Raw genomic sequence first — 19,367 nt, 5'->3', positions numbered from 1 at the left:
GTGAAGACAAAGAACAATTCTCTTAGCTTCTTTCTGTTCCACCATTTCAAAGTATATGTCATATATTACTTCCTTCTGAAAAAAATCTTTGTGTTCAGCCTGAATAAGAAAGGACATGAGGCTAAGAAGGATTGGATAGGATGGAGTATAATGGAAGGATTCAAGGATTAGAATATTCTATGAAGTCAAAGAAAAAGTCAATTTTCAAATATTGTCATTAAAGACACACATCGTATAATGTTACTTTCCTGTGTACACCACTCCAGTGTCTTCCCATCACAACCAAATGCATAACACAAATTTCTAAGCCAAATAAACTTCATCTTTATCCATTCCTTTCTGATCTCTGATCTAGTTTGCTTTAACTTTCCCTTCCCTCTGTCTTCTCTGGATATGTTCATTCTCTTAGAGTTTTTCCTTATAATATATGCACATACCCACTTATTTGCATTTTCTGTTTCTTCATTTGTTATATAACATTAAAAGGCGGAGGGAGCTCTTAGAAAGTTTATGTTCTCAATGCCTGACTTCCTTCTTCAGTAAGACAATGTAAACTGAGAGGATTGAGGGCGTTGGTAAAGGTTTGGGATCGAGGCTATGGCAAGTTATGAGCATGAATGAGAGAGATAGTAGAATGATAGCTGACTAGCACTTTGAACTCAGCTGTAGTTGGAGAATATAATTTGTAGTGTTCCAAGCTATCTATTGTGAGAAGTAAAATCTAAGTGTACAGTTATGTCAGTGAGCCAAGCTCGTTTCAAGTCAATTGTTAAAGGACTCTTTATATTATCATTAAAAGCCTAGTGGGCCAGTATGAACAATGGAAATGATGATTACACACCAAAGAATGCAATTGAAATTTTATTTTGGGGGGAAAAAAGGTGTTTCTATAACTCATAAAGAATGATGAAAACATGAAATCATTAACCCAGTTTGTATGAAACCACAATACACACCCAATACAGTCAACAAGAACTAACAGGAAAAGTATAAACTACTCAGAAAATATTCTTCACAGCTTTCCTTTAGCTCAATATTTCTGCCTTATTAATTGGTCTGTCCAAGCATGCTGGTAGTAATGAAGTAATATGGTAGATAAGAAAATGTAGAAGATAGATTTTTCAGCCAAACCTAAAAGGAAAAAGACAATACTGTATTATCTATTAGAATTATTTTCAGAAATAATGTATGTCTATATATAGAAAACACAAATATGCATCCATCCTAGTCTGGCAGAATGTTATTATTTATAAGTATTTTTGCTAATTATTTTCTAGTGCCCCAAATGATATCTAGCATGCAGTAGGATTTTAATAACTATTTGTTGAATAATTAATGAATGAATGAAAGTTAATAGCCAGGTTCTTTAATCTAGTACATAAAAGTAATGTTCATATTTATTTATTAAATGGTAAACGTTTACATTTTCAGCAAATTTTAATGGCATACTTACTTTTATTTTCCAAAAAGTTTATTAGTCATAAAATATTACTGTTTCCTATGTTATAATTCTTTTGATCGAAATGAAATATAGATTTTTGTAAAGGAATTTGTAAAGGATTTTGGGCTGATATTTTGTAAATCACCTAACAATTATTAAAGTCTTCAGAATCTATTGTACATTTTTTTTTAGTTTCTCTGTTTCTTTTGTAATTTTTATAATTTTTCTGTTAGTTCAGTATCTTCTGTCTTATTCCCCCCCACCCCCACTGCCTTGCTTTGTCTATTTCTAATTATATGAGAGGACTTAGTTGAGGACTTAACTCCGATGCATCACTTGGCCTTCCTGTACTACCATCACCTCATGCCTCTAACTTAGCATTTAGCACATTGTATTCCCTTTCTTGTGTCCTTGTCTAGAACAGAGCTTAATGACTGTAAATTGGTATCTTTTTTCTTTTTTAATTTTTTAGGAGAGAGAGAGAGATAGCGTGAGCAGGGGAGGGTCAGAGAGAGAAGGAGATACAGACTCTGAAATAGGCTCCAGGCTCTGAGCTGGCAGTCAGCACAGAGCCCGACGCGGGGCTCGAAGCCACGAACTGCGAGATCATGACCTAAGCGAAAGTCGGACGCTTAACCGACTAAGCCACCCAGGCGCCCCGGTAAATTGGTATCTTATTTCTATCTCTCCCATGTCTCTCATATGATGGAACACATGATCCGCTTATTAAAAATGTAGAATAAATGTATAAATGATAGCAAAGGGAGTATTGCTATTTATAAAATATCACTCTATTTTCAGCTCTTACCCATAGTAGTTATATTAGTATTTTTTAAGTTTATTTTTATTTATTTTGAAAGAGAGATAGAGAGCAATTTGGGGAGGGGCAGAGAGAGAGGGAGACAGAAAACCAAGCAGGTTCCATGCTGTGAGGGCATAGCTGGATGCGGGCTCAAACTCACGAACCATGAGATCATGACCTGAACCAAAATTGAGTTGGACACTAAACTGACTAAGTCACCCAGGCACCGCTGTATTTTTCTCATAGAAATTTATTTTGTGAAGTTGTCTCTTTTTCATTACTAGAAGGACCAAAATGACATGACAAAGCAAATCAAGTTTGTGACAATGTTCCTAAAGTTAAAGTATCCTCTCAAAAAATAGTATATCTGGACTTTGGGTACAATTAGGCATTGGTAGTGGAGGGTTTGAGCCCTAAGGCCAGAAATCTGTATTAGACTCTTGACTCTTCAACTTTTGCAGGGTGATCACGAACAACTTACTTAACCTTATCTCCAAGTGGCTGATCATATTAACTACTTCATAGGATTTTTTGTGAGCATGGAAGTAGTTAATATAGGCAAAGGACTTAGCACAATGACTAGCACATGGTAATTACCTTAATAAATTACTGTTATTACTAATTTCTCTGAAGACTACTTTCCCCTGTTGCAGGCCATATAAAAAGAACAAGGGGATAAATTGAAGGAGACAAAATTCTAAGATAGGAGATAACCTATATACTGCAAGAAAAATATTAAAAGAATTAAAAGTGAGTACATAAAAGAAACACTGATGTTCATTAGTTTCCTTGAATTTCTACCACGGCTTTAAAGCAGTGGCTAAAATATCAAAAAAGTAAACTAGGAAAAGTAGGTTTCGGGTATCAAAAAATGATTTTTTTTTTCAGAGAAAATGATACAGAGAATTTGTTTTAAAATGGCTTGACTTGTGTAGGAAACTTCCTTGATAAGAATATATTTTTCATACAGAAATGCTGAGTTTTCACTTCTTGGCTCAGCTCAAAGGTACGGGTAAACACCTGTGTGAACATTAAGTTTGTGACAGATTCCACCCAAAGCTATTGCTTCTGGCTGAATGCATCATCAACTACAGAGAAAATTCTCATCATTTATTTTCTTAATTTTTATTACAATATGCTTTATGAAATATTTATAAAACACCTGAAATAGTTACACAGTAACTTACATTTATGAATTAAGAAGTCTTTCACAAAATATAAAATATTTCACAAGCCAGTTTTTTATTTAATTAAAATTGAAACTACGTTACTTAACAATATTAAGATCGCATTCTTCACATAAAAATTCTATTTTAAATTATTGTTTAAATTCTAGGCCTTAAGGCACTTACCAAACCCAAGTAGAAGCTGTTAATTCAAGATTCTTAAAATTACCTCTTTAAAAGAGAGAGAAATGGCATATTTTAGCTAAATGTTTATAATAACAAGCGAATACAATATTTACATCTCCATGGAAATATTTAGAACAGATTTTAGGTCTCTCATAGTCAAACTACAGATACTAAATTATTATTTTCTCTAATAATGTGGAAGACATCTTTAAATGTTACATGTATATCTAAGAAACTAAATCATATTTTTAAAATATCTGGGGAATGAAGTGACTTATTCAAAATCAAAAGCTTAGTTATGTCAGGTCTTCTGAGTCTAAATTCTATATTACTTATATTAAATTGTCAATACTCTGGGTTCAGTTTCTTGCTCTCTCATTTATTTATTCATGTTGAAAAAGAATGCTTCCTAAGTCACATTTTTCAAAATTAAATAAAGGAAAAATGTTAAATAGAGCTTGGACAACTTTTTAGAATTTCAGATACTTACATAAAATGGAAATAGTGTTCTCTGTTAACCTATCTCTAACTGCTATAGGAATCAACTGAAATTTTATAAACAAATATTTCAGAAATTTAAATCTAATGTAAATGCAATTTATCATTATAATTATTTTTGCTTATTATAGCTGTATTTCCATTGTATAATTTATAATCTACTTTCCAGCCTAGACATTTTTATTTATTTTTGTTTTAGCTTCTACTGAGTAGAATATGTTGGAATTTTCTTTATTTCATTTCCTTAGCTTATTTTTACTACAAAAAATAAGTCCATTTTTAAAATTAAAAATAAAAAGGGAGAACTTACCAGAATAGGGGTAATTTGGTAAGCATTTATCTTATTGTGATTCCATGGTTTCATTGTTGCCTGATATTGCTGAACAGTCTTGAGATACTGAGGCCAGGTGAACTTCTGATAATATTGGTTGATTTTGTCCTAGAAAGAAAATATCAATAATGATCCTAATATTTCATGTTTCAGAGCATACCTGGACATAACCAAAAAAACCTAAAACTTGGTTTGTTTGGGTAAATTCTAAATGATACTAAACAGACCTAAACCAAAGAAAGTTAATTCATAAAAAGTTATTTCTATATTTGCATTCTAAGAGTGAACTGTAGAATTGAGAAGATTCTTTGGTTAATCAGATCCCAAGGCCAAAACACTTAAAGAAGAAGTGCTTGTAAGAAGGCAAGAAGATAATTTCTCAATTTGCTAAAATATGCATTTCAGATTGTGGTTGCATTTCCGTGATTGGTAGAAAAACATGGTTTCCTTACAGTCATATGCATAGAATGTGTGATTAGATTTAGAATCTGTGACACTGGACCAATTACCAATCTGAGTGCCACTTACCTGTAGAAGTAAATGAATCCATAAAGAGAACGTTGCATAGCTCCTGTCACTTATTTTATGATTAATATATATTTCCCTCCTCCATGTTATATTTTGGAGCATTGATGTGGACCTGACTGTGGATTACTGTAGCAATTACAATTAGAATTAAGCACAGTGGCATCTCCCTTCAAGATAATTTCCTGTTTTTATAAAATGGACAATAAGTGGGTTTTTAGAATAACCAGTGGATAAGGCTTAGGTGGATACATGCAATGCAATGATACAGTTGATACTGTGGGAGAATATTTTTCTAATAGTTTTGACAGAGTATAAGGAAGAGTTTTATAGAAATCAGAATTTTTTAAAAACAGTTGTTAATAGGAATGGAGTTCAGCCATGTTCATCCAGTCCAGTTATGTAATAAATGCTTATATGGAAAATTTACCCAAAGTTTTAGGTACTTCTTTTCTTCTTCAGTCAGCTCAATTTTCTGTTAATAACAAAAATAAACTGTAACAAATAACAAAAGAATATTATGGGATGGTATTAAGTTAATTTGGTTTGAATGAAAATTACTTACTTTGGTGAGTACTTCAGTTGACTCCTTAAGGAAAAAAAAATAAGAATCAGCTTTACTTGGATAGTTCACCAATAATTTCATTTATGTCCTTATAGTAGGGAACTAGAGCTAATTATTTTAATAATTAAGGGCCAAGCCATAGCTGTCAAGGAACAGTGCTCCTTTATAAGAATTTATTATGACTTAAGTGAGTTTTAATATTCATTATCAGAGCATTCTTTGTGTCAACATAATGATCCTTGGCTGAACATATGCTTTATTTCAAATTTTCTATTTACATTGTTCATATAATGTCAAATTTTCATAGATAATAGGCAGATGCAAACTAAATAGAGAGGGAGAATGAGTGAGAGAGAAAAGAAGAGAAGAAAGAAAAATAATGCAAGCCTGTGGAGGTATGTGCTAAAACCTGTTTGCCATTTCCAGAAAGACCACTGTTTTCTATTAGTGCCCATGGGCCCAAGCTTGAGATTGGGAGAAAGGGTAAAGCATGCTTGTGAGGGACTGAGGAAGAGGATGTTGGGCTGTGCCTCAGACCACAAGACTCTGGGCCACAATCCATACTTCATTTTCTCTTGAGATTTTTCCTACTATGTTCATGGACTTCGCTCTTTCTACCTCAGCAGGTGTTGTACCTGTGATTTACATGATACATAACCCAATCCAGTGTTCAACCCCTGAACAATATGAGAGAGAATCAGGGCAAATTGCAAGATCCTGATTTGCCATTGGCTTATTTAAAAAAAATGCATATTTGTAATGAACCAACTCTGGTTCAGCTATACATCATCAAAAGTATGAGATAGAGCTCTTGACTATAGATAGTTCATTTCAAATCTCTAAAATGATTTTGAGTCTGTGTGTTCTTATAAAGATTTTTCTTTATCGCTAATATTTCCCTTTTTTTTATGTTTTATTTATTTCTAGGAGAGAGAGAGAGAGAGAGAGACAGCGTGAGCAGGGGAGGGTCAGAGAGAGAGGGAGTCACAGACTGAAACAGGCTCCAGGCTCTGAGCTGGCAGTCAGCACAGAGCCCGACGCGGGGCTCGAACCCACGAACCGCGAGATCATGACCTAAGCGAAAGTCGGACGCTCAACCGACTAAGCCACCCAGGCGCCCCTATCGCTAATATTTCCTTATTGGATATTTTGATATGGCTCTGTTTAAAAATTTGCAATGCATACTTTACTTAAAATAATTAGTATCAGGGAAGCACAGTATTTCTCAATAAACTATTAGGTTATTTTATTTTGTTTTGTTTTGTTTTATTTATTGTATTATTTTATTTTTTTAAATGTTTATTTTTGAGAGAGAGCAAGCAAGCAGGGGAGGGGCAGAGAGAGAGGGAGACAGGAGACAGAGAATCTCAAGCAGGTCCTGCACCATCAACACAGAGCTCAGTGCAGGGCTCGAACCCAGGAACCAGGAGATCATGACTTGAGCCAAAATCAAGTGTCTACTGTGTAACCAACTGAGCCACCTACATGCCTCTAGGTTGTTTTATTCTAAAAGTATCATTTCCTGGGGTGGCTGAGTGGCTCTGTTGGTTGGGCATCCAACTCTTGACTTCTGCTCAGGTCATGATCTACGGTTAGTGGGTTTGAGCCCCGTCTTGGGCTCTGCGCTGACTGGATGGAGCCTACTTGGGATTAAGTCTTCCTCTCTTCCCCCTCACCCCTTTCTCTCCCTCTCTCTCTAAATAAATTTTTAAAAAAGTATCATTTCCCTCACTAGATGAGCTGCTAGAAGATTTCTTAAGAAATAAGATCATCATTATCAATATCATCCAAATTTGGGTACCAAGGTAATTAAATACTTAGCAGTGTATTCTTAATATTCATGGAATTAAAGATCTTTCTCTGGGTGGCTCAGTCAGTTGGACCTTTGACTTTGGGTCAGATCATGATCTCGCTGTCTGTAAATTGGAGCCCTGCATTGGACTCTGTGCTGACAGCTCAGAGCCTGGAGCCTGTTTAGGATTCTGTGTCTTCCTCTATCTCTGCCCCTCCCCCACTCACACTCTGTCTCTCTGTCCCTCAAAAATGAATAAATGTTAAAAAATTTAAAAAAAAGATCTTTTTCATATTACAAGCATTTTAGTATGACAGGTGAAAAAGGATTGCAGTAAAATTTTCAGTGAAAAGAAAAAACTAGTTTTGTTTTTTAAGAAACAGTGGAAACTGCATAAAATTTATGCCACAAGGAAGAGTCTTGTTTGCATGCAAGAAAGAATTTAGGCCACTTGAGAAACCCAACATTAAAAGGTAGATAGAAATTACATTTTTAAATAACTTAAAAACACCTCTCTATTTTATTAAAAGAAGAGCATTTTAGATAGGCCTATTATTATTTTAATATTAGTTTTTTAAATATGAACTAAATATAGCTTTATATAGTATCAATACCTTACCATATCAACAGTCTTCTCTGAGGATTCCTTGAAGAAATAAAAAAAAGAATTAGATACTTTATTCCCACTGTATTGATTATACATAATTTCCTTTTGAATATATAGGCAAAAAGCCCCTCATTAATAAAGTGGAAGAATAAAACTAAACTTGTTTTTATTGATTCTTTTAATTGTGGCTCTATACCCAAGACCTAAGATCATGTAAGGAAGGGATACAGTACTTGCTAGATATATATTTCTTTTTTTTTTAATTTTTAAAAATGTTTATTTATTTTTGAGAGACAGAGCACAGGCAGGGGAGGAACAGAGAGAGAGGGAGACACAGAATCTGAAGCAGGCTCCAGGCTCTGAGCTGTTAGCACAGAGCCCGACGTGAGGCTCAAACCCATGAACTGTGGGATCATGACCTGAGCAGAAGTCAGATGCTTAGCCAACTGAGCCACCCTGGTACCCCTATATTTCTTAAATGAATGATGAATGATATATCTCATTAATGAACCAACGAATAGATAAATAAATCTTATCTCACTGGTATGCATAACTGCATTATTTTCCTGACTANATTTGACTTTTATTCATTCTCAGAGACAAAATAAGTAGAACATAACTAGGTTATTTCTTGAGTGATATGAAAATAACCTTAGACATTTGTGATGTGCAGGAAGACATTTGTAAGATAACACTATGAATAGATCTGGATGAATGAGAGTCCTTATTTGAGGAAGATATTTTGGATTCCTCTAATTTTATTTGCAAATTTTAAGATATACACCAGATCTCCTGGTGTGATAGCAGTACTAATGGGTGACCTTAATAAAAAGTAGTAGTGTAAGAGGTGCCTAAGTGGCTCAGTCAGTTAAGCACCTGACTAGCTCAGGTCATGATCTCACAGTTAGTGGGTTTGAGCCCCGTCGGACTCTGTGCTGATAGCTCAGAGCCTTCAACCTGCTTTGGATCCTGTGTCTCCATCTCTCTCTCTGCCCCTCCCCCACTCATACTCTTACTCTCTCTGTCTCAAAAATAAATAAAAACATTTAAAAAAAGTAGTAGTATTAAAATTTTTGGTAAAGTGTCCTAGCACATATATAATCTTCATATCTTTGGGTGTGTACATTTTTATTCTGCCTTTCCCAAATTTTTCATGGAGATCTTAAGTTCCAATTCTCCTATATTTTGTAAATCTAAATTTATTGCTTAAGAAAACTGGAACAAAGACTGTCTAGTGCAGCACACATTAAGTGTATAATATCTTGCTAGTTACTGAGATATTATCTTTGTAGTAAAATGCCTTACCTCACTGGTGGAGAGCTGTTCTCTGTTCTGTATATACGTATATCAAAAAGAAAAAGACCAAGGGAGATTTTGTTATTTATTTTTCGAATGAAGAAAAGCTCCTAATACAAAACTGTTTTATAAAAACAAAATGGAAGACTATTTGGAACTTGGGCAAGTTACTTCACTTTCTTGCATTTTCTTACATTATTATCTTTTTGCTACATAAAGATAATGATAATCTATCTCCCTCACACATTAGAGAATTGTTTGAGGAACCAAGAAAAATGATATATGAGCAAACATTTAGGACATATATACTAAATTTAAATGCAATTACTTATTTGTCTTTATGGTTACAATTGTTATACGTTACTACCTTTGGACTGTATTGTTTGTGATTTAATTTCTGGACTATAAGATTTTATTGTTCTGTGTACCAAGTTAGAACTTGTTGGATACTTTGTCTCTAGCTATTTTACATATCTTTTTCCTGATCTCATCTCTCACCGAAAACAAAAACAAAGGCAAACAAAAAAGAAAAAGAAAAAGAATAAACCAAAAAAGCAGTACTTACCACAGTGGGAATAAAGAAGTAGGCCCTTGTCTTAATCTGATCCCATGGGTTCATAACAATCTGCGGTTGCTGAAGAGCTTGGAGATACTGGAGGAAGTTCAGGTTCTGATAAAATTGGTCGATTTTGTTCTAGAGAGAAAGAAAATTATCAGTATTTACTCCAATATTGAATCTCCTCCATGGGTCAAAGCAGGTCTCCACAGATCCAAATTACATAGATAACTTGTAAATGATGGAAAATTTACCTAACAAAAGAATAATTTAGCTGCATAAAACTTGTAACTGTGTTTACATTTATAGTAAATTGAAGAATTAAACAGATTATCTTTAATTAAGGCCTCCAGAACAATACCTATGTGAAAATAACAAATACATAAGGGAAGAAAAGGAAAAATTTTTGAATTATAGGTAAGTGTCTGTCATTTCTTTTCCATGTGTATAAAAATTCTGGTCTTTGCAATCAGATAGAAGTGAAGTTTAATTCCCTTGATCCTTGTCACTGGAGTTCATGACCCTAATCATATTGCTTAGTCTTTTTTATCATTACTTACCTTGCAGGATTTTATCTGCTCAAATATATAGCAGTTCTCATAGTACCTACTATTTACAAGTATATAATATAAATAAAATAAAATGAAATATCTGTCATCTATATCTAACTATCTATCATTTATCTATCTATGTCTGTCCAGCTCAATAAATATTCTACTAAATACCAGAGCCTTTGATCTGACTTGAAAGATTTTTTTTTAGAGATTAAATATGAAATGACAATGGCGTCTTTCCTTAAAATTTTCATTTTGTAGATTGAAAGTTAATGGGTATATAAAATATCAATTGGTAGAATTGATAATTACTGGATAAATCCACAACATTAAGAGTGGTACAAAGGCAGAATGCTACTGGAAGCATTTTAAACAAAGTATAAGAATGGCCTTTATAGCAATTAGAGCGTCCTAGAAAGAGAAGTTTTATTTGGAGAGTCCCATTTTTAGTGTTCAAAGAAAGATTATTTCTTTTAAAAAAGTTTTAGAAGGAACATCTATTCTGTATAGCAATATGATAATAAATAATACTTATCACTTTTTTAGATGCATCTACTGTGTTCCAAACATTTTAATTTTTTTTAATGTTTGTTTATTTTTGAAAGGGTCAGAGAGAGTTTTCAGAGAGTCACGCTATATGCATGAGTGGGGGAGGGGTGGAGAGAAAAGGAGACACAGAATCTGAAGCAGGCTCTGAGCTGTCAGCACAGAGCCAGACGCGGGGCTCAAACCCAGGAGCGGTGAGGTCATGACCTGAGCCGAAGTCAGAAACTTAACAGACTGAGCCACCCAGGCGCCCCCGTTCCAAACATTTTTAAACATAATTTACGTACATATCATCTAATATTATTCTGCAGGGTCAATATAGCTATCTTCACTTTTAGTTGAAGAAATTATAGCTTGTAGAAATTAAGTAATTGGAGAAATTACGATTGGAATACAAACTGCTGAACCCCAAAGCATGTTTCTAGTTCACAGAGGATGGGTTATATGGTGTATGGCATGGACACCTTTACTCTTGAGATATCTATCTATGATGCCATTGTCAAAAGCTGAGTGGGCAATAAAGTCATACCTCAATTACGCTGGTATCTAACTTCCATCATTCAAACTTGAAACTAGTTTTCTGTGTTTTGTAACTTTTTCAAAATCAGTTGGATAATTGTTCCACACTTATTTTTCTTAAAATATACATTCACAAATTTGACAAGGTAACAGCTAGAAATTAAAGTAACAAAATAAAAAATGCTTACTATAAATTTGGAGATAAATATTTCATTGGGATACAAGAGTTAGGTGAACATTTGGGAGAAGAAACAGGCAAAGATAGATGGTTTAGTTGAAACTGTAATTTGTATGAGAGATTTACCAGTCGCTGTAGGTGGGTCTTTTTTTCCACAGTGGGTTTAACTTTCTGTTAAGGAAACAAAGGCACTTGCTATAAAAATACTCAAAAAGAAAACACTGCTAAATGATATAAATTCATTTTGTTTGAATGAAACTTGCTTACCTCTGTGAGAACTTCAGCAGATTCCTTAGGGGAAGAAAAGAAGAACTAACTTAACCGCATGATTTCACCTTAGAGCTGTACGAGAATGGTAGGGGTCAATTTATTGCAATATTTGGGGCCCATGCCACTACTACTGAGAGATATACCATTTTTATTATGAATCGAATAAATTAAAACATTGTTCATCAGAGTGCTTGCTTTGTGTGAAAGTCATAGCATGTGACTAAAAGTATGTTTCATTTCAAAATTTTCATCAGTTCCACATTATTCATACATTAGAGTGAATGTAAAGGGCAAAAAAGAAAAAAGAAAATTGCAAAGTAGGCTTAGTGAGGTGTGTGGCAAAGTAAATCTTGCACATTCTTTCTAGAGGATGTAATGTTATTTATAAGTGACCTTTGGCTCTCCATTTGAGTTACCAACTTGCAGCTGAGAGAGAGAGTAAGATATGCTTCCTAGACCTAAGTAGGAAGATTTCAGGCTAAGTCTCAGGCCACAAGGCTCAGGGCCACATCTAGTCATCTTATTTTCCCAGGCACCTTTTCACAGCATTCTTTTTGCTTGGATATTTCTACCATATGAGTTATTTCTGAAATCAGTGACCTACACATCTTAATGCCTTCCCTTATTCACCCCCTTTAGACAAAAGGTTCTCCAATTTTCAAGTATATCAGAACAATGCCTGGGTGATTCTGATGCTGCTAATTGAGAGATAATACTTTGAGAAGCATTACACTAAGGAATATTGAGAGGTTTTTCAGCATAAAACTATGTCGAAGGCAAATAGCTCACTTGACATGAGCTTGATTTAAAATGCACTTTTCTCTGGAGTAAGATACATGATGTCTCTATGAAAAACCACCAGTGTATACCAAGGTGCAGACAGTCACTTTCAATCCATTTGGGTAAGTGATTTCTCTGTTGTTTACCCTATTTGTGACTTTAGCAAGTTGATACACACTTCGCTGGAAATCTGATATTTCTTGATGAACGCTCTTTGATGTTAAAAGAAAAGGCCTCTTACATCACTAGATGACCTGCTAGGATATTCCTTGAAAGATAATAATAAATATCAAAATCTGGCCACCGTAAGAAATCCTCAGGATTTCTTGAATATTAGTAGTTATTGGGGATATTTCTCATATTACCTACATGGTCATTAATATGATAAGTTAAAAGAATTGACATAACAGCAATAAAATCAGGTTCTTTGTTGCTCATTATTAATCACCTTTGGAAAACAAGTGGAAGAGATAAAAATGATCTTGTAACTAAATGGAAGTGTCCCAAAAGAATATGGACTAATTTAGGTGGATACTACTAAGGTGAGCAAGGAAAAATTGTTATTTTTATGCAACTTCTATATCTCTTCACAGTTTATTAAAAGAGGATACTTATAGATATTCCCATACCCCACTAATATTCTAATATTATATATTGGTAATGTAAATCAAAAATTGTTCAAATAAATAGAAATTTCTCACCAATTCATTTATGTTTCTTGTGATTTCCTTGAAGAGAGAAGAAAAAGAGTTATATCTTTTATCTCCACAACATTGTTTATAAATGTTTTCTCTTGAATATAAAAGGAAAAACTCCTCTTCCATAAGAAGTGTTCAAATAGACTCATTTTCATCATATGAGTTTTATATGAATTATATTAGAAATTCCAATTAGAATTTGGTGAAAAACATACAATTAACAGTATTTATTGTCATATTTATTGTATGTATTGTATCTCATGACTGTGCTATTTATTATTGTATCCTTAGAGGCTAAAATAGTGTTGAGACATAGTTATTGTTCAATAAATGTTGGTCAAAAGAATAAATGAACACACAAGATTAATTTTGGTAATGCATGGACAAACTTTTTTTTCCATTTTAGTGTCACTATTTATTTTATTCTGTATTATAAAAAATACATCATTAGGCCAACTAACATGTTTTGGAATTAAATATATATTGCTTCTATGATAAATTGATTCAAGTTTAAATGAGTCAATTTCAAGAAAATATAACAATAAGAAGTAGCTTTTGAAAAAGAAAACGGGGGTGCCTGGGTGCCTCAGTCAGTTAAGCGTCTGACTTCAGCTCAGGTCATGATCTCACGGTTAGTGAGTTCGAGCCCTGCTTCAGGCTTTGGGCTGACAGCTCAGAGCCTGGAGCCTTCTTCCGATTCTGTTTCTCTCTCTCTCTCTCTCTCTCTCTGGCCTTGTCCCACTCGTGATCTCTCTCTCTCAAAAATAAATTAAACATAAAAATGAATGAATGAATGAATGAATGAATGAATAAATAAAGAAGAAAATGTTAGGGGGTTCCTGGTTGGCTCAGTTGGTTGAGTGTCCGACTTCAGCTCAGGGCATGATCTCATGGTTTGTGGGTTCTAACCCGCATTGGGCTCTCTGCTATCAGTGCAGAGCCCGCTTTAGATCCTCTGTCCCTCTCTTCCTGCCCATCCCCTGGTGGTGCACATTCTCTCTCAATAAATAAGTACATAAACCTTAAAACAAGAGAGAATAGTTTTAAAAAATTAAAAAAGAAAAGAGTAAGTATTAAGGTGAAGCTTTTAAGAATGAAAATCATTAAAAGAAAAGTCCTCCATTCCTCACAGAATGTGGAAATCAGTATTAACTGGTCCATACAAAAATATATTTTTTCAATTGAATTATTAATAGAATTAGGGTAAATGGGTGAAATTTTAGTGTCATTCTTTGAAAAAAAATCTTGGTTTTCAAATTTGATTCACTCGGCATATGTTTTCCAAATCCAAGTTAATGTCAATGTTTTTTTTTTTTCAAAATAATATGATATTTTTACTTCACATTGTCCTACAGATGTGAAATCAATATATACTTCACAGGATGTGGACAAATGTACCTCCAACCCCAAAAGAAAACAATGTCAAGAAAGATACAGCATTTACTGAAATGAAGTATAATATTCTTGGTCATAACATGATAGGAAAGAAAAGTCAACTTTGTGAACAAAATTGTACAGAATTAGGGAAGAAAAATAAAGATGATGGACCATTAAAAAGAAACTCAAAGATATTCTGCTTTAGCAATGTGTCTTGCAGGTTCTGGCTCATGAATCTTTTCCTACTTTCCCTTCCATGTTAGTCCACAGCGTTTTGGTAAAGCAATGGAAAACCTCATCATTTTTATAATTATCATTAAAAATAATACTCATTTTCAGTTATGAAAAAATGACCCATATTTGATAGAAAAAATATCAGTCAAGGGTTAATAGATTGAAAAATTAAACTTTACCTAACTGGGATGATGAACACATTCTTCTCCTGCTTCAATTTCTACAGAACAAATAATTTCTTTTATAGTCATGATTAAAGAAAAAAGTATGTAATTTAAGAAGTTAGGACTTACTTCTTGGGACACATTGATAGATTCCTTAGAAAAGAAAAACAATATAACTTACCTAGATTATACTCATACATGCAATAAATTTTCAATCTATAACAATTATCCATTAGCTACATAACATTTAGTCTCTGCCTGAGTTAAAGAACAAAGTTGATCAAAGTTTCACTCGCTCTATACAATTAACTTGCCATATTTCAGAAATGAACTCATTCCACACTATTTTGAGTAATGAATTGCTGAATCAAAAGCTTTCCTAACATCATTCACAGAGAGGAAAGAGATTTTCTACTGTACAATTTCCAATTTCCTTTTATTTTCATTAGTACGTTTTTCTTTGGTATTTTTTAAAGAGACAAAATATATCATGGGAGACAAGAGCATCCTTCAGTAATATTGAAAATGTCTTTGGACATCTGTTATGCACCCCTGGATAAAAAGTCATTTGGAAATTAGCATTTAGTACAGATCCAGAAAACATGAGTCCTTATTGCCAAAACATAAAATGGATTCACTATACAATGTTAATATTGAGACAACTTAGGAATAAAACCAGAAATTTATTCTTGGTAATTAGGATTTATAGAGCTTTGTTCTTGGTCTTTATTACTCTTTATTCTTTTATGGTTGCACTTCCAATTTTTTTGTGTTGTTATAGTTCTAGTTTCATAGGTAAAAAAAACTATTCTAAAGACTTACTAGTTCAGTGCATCTATATTTTCACTAGGTGAAAGGATTTTATGTTTTATGAAAGTGTCTTACCTCACTGGAGGAGTGATGTTCCATCTTTCGTATAAATAAACAAAAACAAAAACAAAAACACACAAGTTTCAGTTTTATCAGTTATTTTAAAATGGAAACCAGTCTTTTTGTTGCTGTTGCTTTGGGGATATGGAGCTTTTAGAAATCCGTTTCTGTTTAGGGTTTATTGGGATGTTTCCCATAATATTAATAGACAAATCATTTTATACACCAAATAAATGCTCGTTATGGCTTAAGATATTTCTTACTTTTAGGAAACGATCGGGTTCCTGACTTTTAAGTATAAATCCTGTCACAGTCTAAAATATAACTGTAGATGTGCTACAGAATCTTAAAATGTTATAATACCATGATATTATATTTTATTTAGTTAATGTTGATTTCTAGATTTAATTAATCTTAAAGGAAATATTGAGGACAATTACTGATTTAGAGAGAAAGGGAAAAGTGTGGTTTAGATCAGTAGATTATAAGCAAGAGAAATAATCAAACTTGATATAAGATTGCTCACTGAAGTGTACTATGATTATTTTTTTTTCTGTTTACCTAAATGGAATCCTTGCCCTAGTTTTGTTCCTGAATTGGCTCTGAATTTAAGATTTATATGTGATATAGGAAACAGAGGACGCAGAGAATTCTGATCATTTTAGGGTCTGGTACAGTTGTGGGGAGGAAGATATTGGGGAGGGAAGAGGGATTGACAGTGGGGGCAAAAGGGAAAGGAAAAAATCAGTTACTTCAAAGGAATTTAGTAGATTACAGATGTGTGTTTTCAAAGCACTTCATTCATGTGACATACCTAATCCACCATAACATTTTGCGATATATTTACTGTATTCTCACTGGAAGAATGTGATTCTTTGAGAAGTTTAGGGATTTTTAAAAAAAATTAAAAAAAATTTTTTTAATTACTGAGAGAGAGACAGGGTGAGTACGGGAGGGTCAGAGAGAGATGGAGACACAGAATCTGATATAGGCTCCAGGCTCTGAGCTGCAGTAAGCACAGAGCCCGACACAGGGTTTGAACCCATGAACTGTGAGATCATGACCTGAGCCCAAGTCAGATGCTTAACTGACTGAGCCATCTAGGTGCCCCTAGGGGTTATTTTGCAGTAAGTTATTTGGCAGTGATTTTCAAAGTTAACCACTCTTGAACACATCAATGCTTCCTGTCTAAATGGATTCTGAGCTACTGTAACCAAGAATAGTGAAATTCTGACCCTTGCTTGAGAGATGGTTTTGGAGTCTACATTTTACCTGTGGCCTTCCTGAATTTTTCAAGATATCCTTGTTTTATCTCAATATATTTCTTACTTTTAGGAAGTGGTTCTTGGAGTAAAATAACATTCCCCAGTACATTCAAGCAGATATGGGAGGAAGTGTATGCCTTTTAACCTATAGCTGACTTCTCCATCCTACAAGAATACTTTATAAAAAGTGTTTCTGTCCACCTTGATACCTTGTATAAAGCAAGGCCAATGATATTTTTGATTATGGGTTTTGACCACCTTGATACCTTGTATAAGGCAAGGCCAATGATATCTTTGATTATGGGTTTTAAAGGTCACACCTTGCCTCTATTTCTTGCTGCCCACCCCTGCCATCATCTGCATGAAAGTTTCACTCTTCTTATATTTCAATTAGAATAGGTAATCATAAACATGTCATTATACTCACATGCTTTGCAAAAGCAGTAGCCAAAAGGCAGGTGAAAATGAAGAACTTCATGTTTACTTAGTCCTGTAACATAGGTATATAGCAAATTAATAATGGTTTTATTCTCCTGAAACATCACACATTTTCTCAATAATTGTACATTAATCTTTGTTCCAGGCAATTAGGAAGGTCATTGAAAACTTGGTAAAAGCAGATTCACTTGAGAAACACATGGATATGACTATGACAAGCCCTTTGTAAGGAGAAATTTTCTTAACAGAATATAATGTAAAATCTTGGTTTCTAAAACGTGGACGTTCCTTTAGGGTATAGCAAGTTAGTAGAGTTTTTTGCCCTCTATGTAATTGGTTAACTAGTTTACTAATTTACTCATTCAATGACTAGTTGCTACAACATATCAGGTACTATGCCAGACAAGAAGATACAGTGATGAAAAAGTAAGTCCACTCTATAACTCTTCTTCAGTCTTGTGGACAAGGACCATAAGAAATGCAAAATAAAAGAGACACTCATTTTTATTTTATTTTATTTATTTTATTTTTTAAAGTGTTTTAAGCTTTTATTTTTATTTTTTTTATTTTTTTATTTTTTACAAATAGTTTATTGTCAAATTAGTTTCCACATAACACTCAGTGCTCATCCCCACAAGTGTCCTCCTCCATGCCCATCCCCCCCTCGCCCCCACATCCATCAGTCCTCAGTTTTTGTCAGCATTCAAGAGTCTCTCATGGTTTGCCTCTCTCCCTTTCCCCCACCATTTCCGCCCTTCTTCTCCCCCTTGTTCCTCCGTCAAGTTCCTCCTAATCCTCCTATACGTGCAAACATATGATATTTGTCCTTCTCTGCCTGACTTATTTCGCTCAGCATAACACCCTCAAGGTCCATCCATGTTGCTACACATGGCCAGATTTCATTGTTTCTCATTGCCATGGAGTATTCCATGGTATAGATAAACCACATCTTCTTGATCCATTCATCTGTTGATGGACACTTAGGCTCTTTCCATGTTTTAGCTATTGTGGAGAGTGCTGCTATGAACATTGGGGTACATGTGCTCCTATGCATCAGCATTTCTGTATCCCTTGGGTAAATTCCTAGCAGTGCTATTGCTGGGTCATAGGGGAGTTCTATTGTTAGTTTCCTGAGGAACCTCCACACTGTTTTCCAGAGGGGCTGTACCAGTTTACATTCCCACCAACAGTGTAGGAGGGTGCCCGTTTCTCCACATCCTCGCCAGCATCTAGAGTTCTCTGATTTGCTCATTTTAGCCACTCTGACTGGCGTGAGGTGGTATCTCAGTGTGGTTTTGATTTGTATTTCCCTGATGAGGAGGGATGCTGAGCATCCCTTTTCACTTCATGAAAAGTGGCAGGTGGAAATAATACTGTGTTGGGTGCAAGGAGGTCTGGGTGCCTCTCAGCCTTTAGACAGCCTGCTGAAGCTTGAATAAATCACTAAACATCACTGCACCTCATTTCATATGTGTAGCAAAAGAGAGACTACTAATAAGACTGGTTTCTATAATCCCTTCCAGCTCAATCTCTAATACCATGACTATGTGTTAGTCCACAAGGTTTGCTGACTATATATCAACTTCACTTTCCTATCTGTTAAACAAAGAACTGAAAAATGAAATAGATATTCTAATGCATTTTTGATATATAACAGTACCTTACTGTCTAGATTGACACATATTAAATTAATTACTTTTAAAGAGTTA

At 34.1% G+C, this 19,367-nt stretch overlaps 1 protein-coding gene across 1 annotated transcript; it reads right to left on the bottom strand.

Moving 5' to 3' along the window:
- Positions 1 to 1,047: 1,047 nt before the first annotated feature.
- Positions 1,048 to 17,698, bottom strand: LOC144220501 (alpha-S2-casein-like). Its single transcript, XM_077750760.1, has 13 exons — positions 17,648 to 17,698; positions 15,971 to 15,994; positions 15,215 to 15,238; positions 13,314 to 13,340; positions 11,830 to 11,853; positions 11,689 to 11,733; positions 9,775 to 9,903; positions 9,219 to 9,245; positions 7,926 to 7,952; positions 5,515 to 5,538; positions 5,380 to 5,424; positions 4,404 to 4,532; positions 1,048 to 1,131 (listed from the first exon to the last, which is right to left on the bottom strand). Exons 1-13 carry the CDS (start codon positions 17,696 to 17,698, stop codon positions 1,048 to 1,050), a joined length of 660 nt encoding a protein of 219 aa, XP_077606886.1.
- Between the last annotated feature and the right edge of the window lie 1,669 nt (positions 17,699 to 19,367).

This window comes from Crocuta crocuta, unplaced genomic scaffold (assembly GCF_008692635.1).
Source record: "Crocuta crocuta isolate KB4526 unplaced genomic scaffold, BGI_CrCroc_1.0 scaffold1, whole genome shotgun sequence".
Taxonomy (NCBI): Eukaryota; Metazoa; Chordata; class Mammalia; order Carnivora; family Hyaenidae; genus Crocuta; species Crocuta crocuta.
This window is presented reverse-complemented; position numbering and strand designations above follow the sequence as displayed.

Excerpts from the sequence above, each read along its gene's own strand:
- LOC144220501 (XM_077750760.1), bottom strand. The coding sequence starts at position 17,698 with ATGAAGTTCTTCATTTTCACCTGCCTTTTGGCTACTGCTTTTGCAAAG. Across the intron at positions 15,995-17,647 it reads CTACTGCTTTTGCAAAGCAT|ATGGAACATCACTCCTCCAG; the intron begins GTGAGTATAATG and ends TTTATACGAAAG. Across the intron at positions 15,239-15,970 it reads AACATCACTCCTCCAGTGAG|GAATCTATCAATGTGTCCCA; the intron begins GTAAGACACTTT and ends TTCTTTTCTAAG.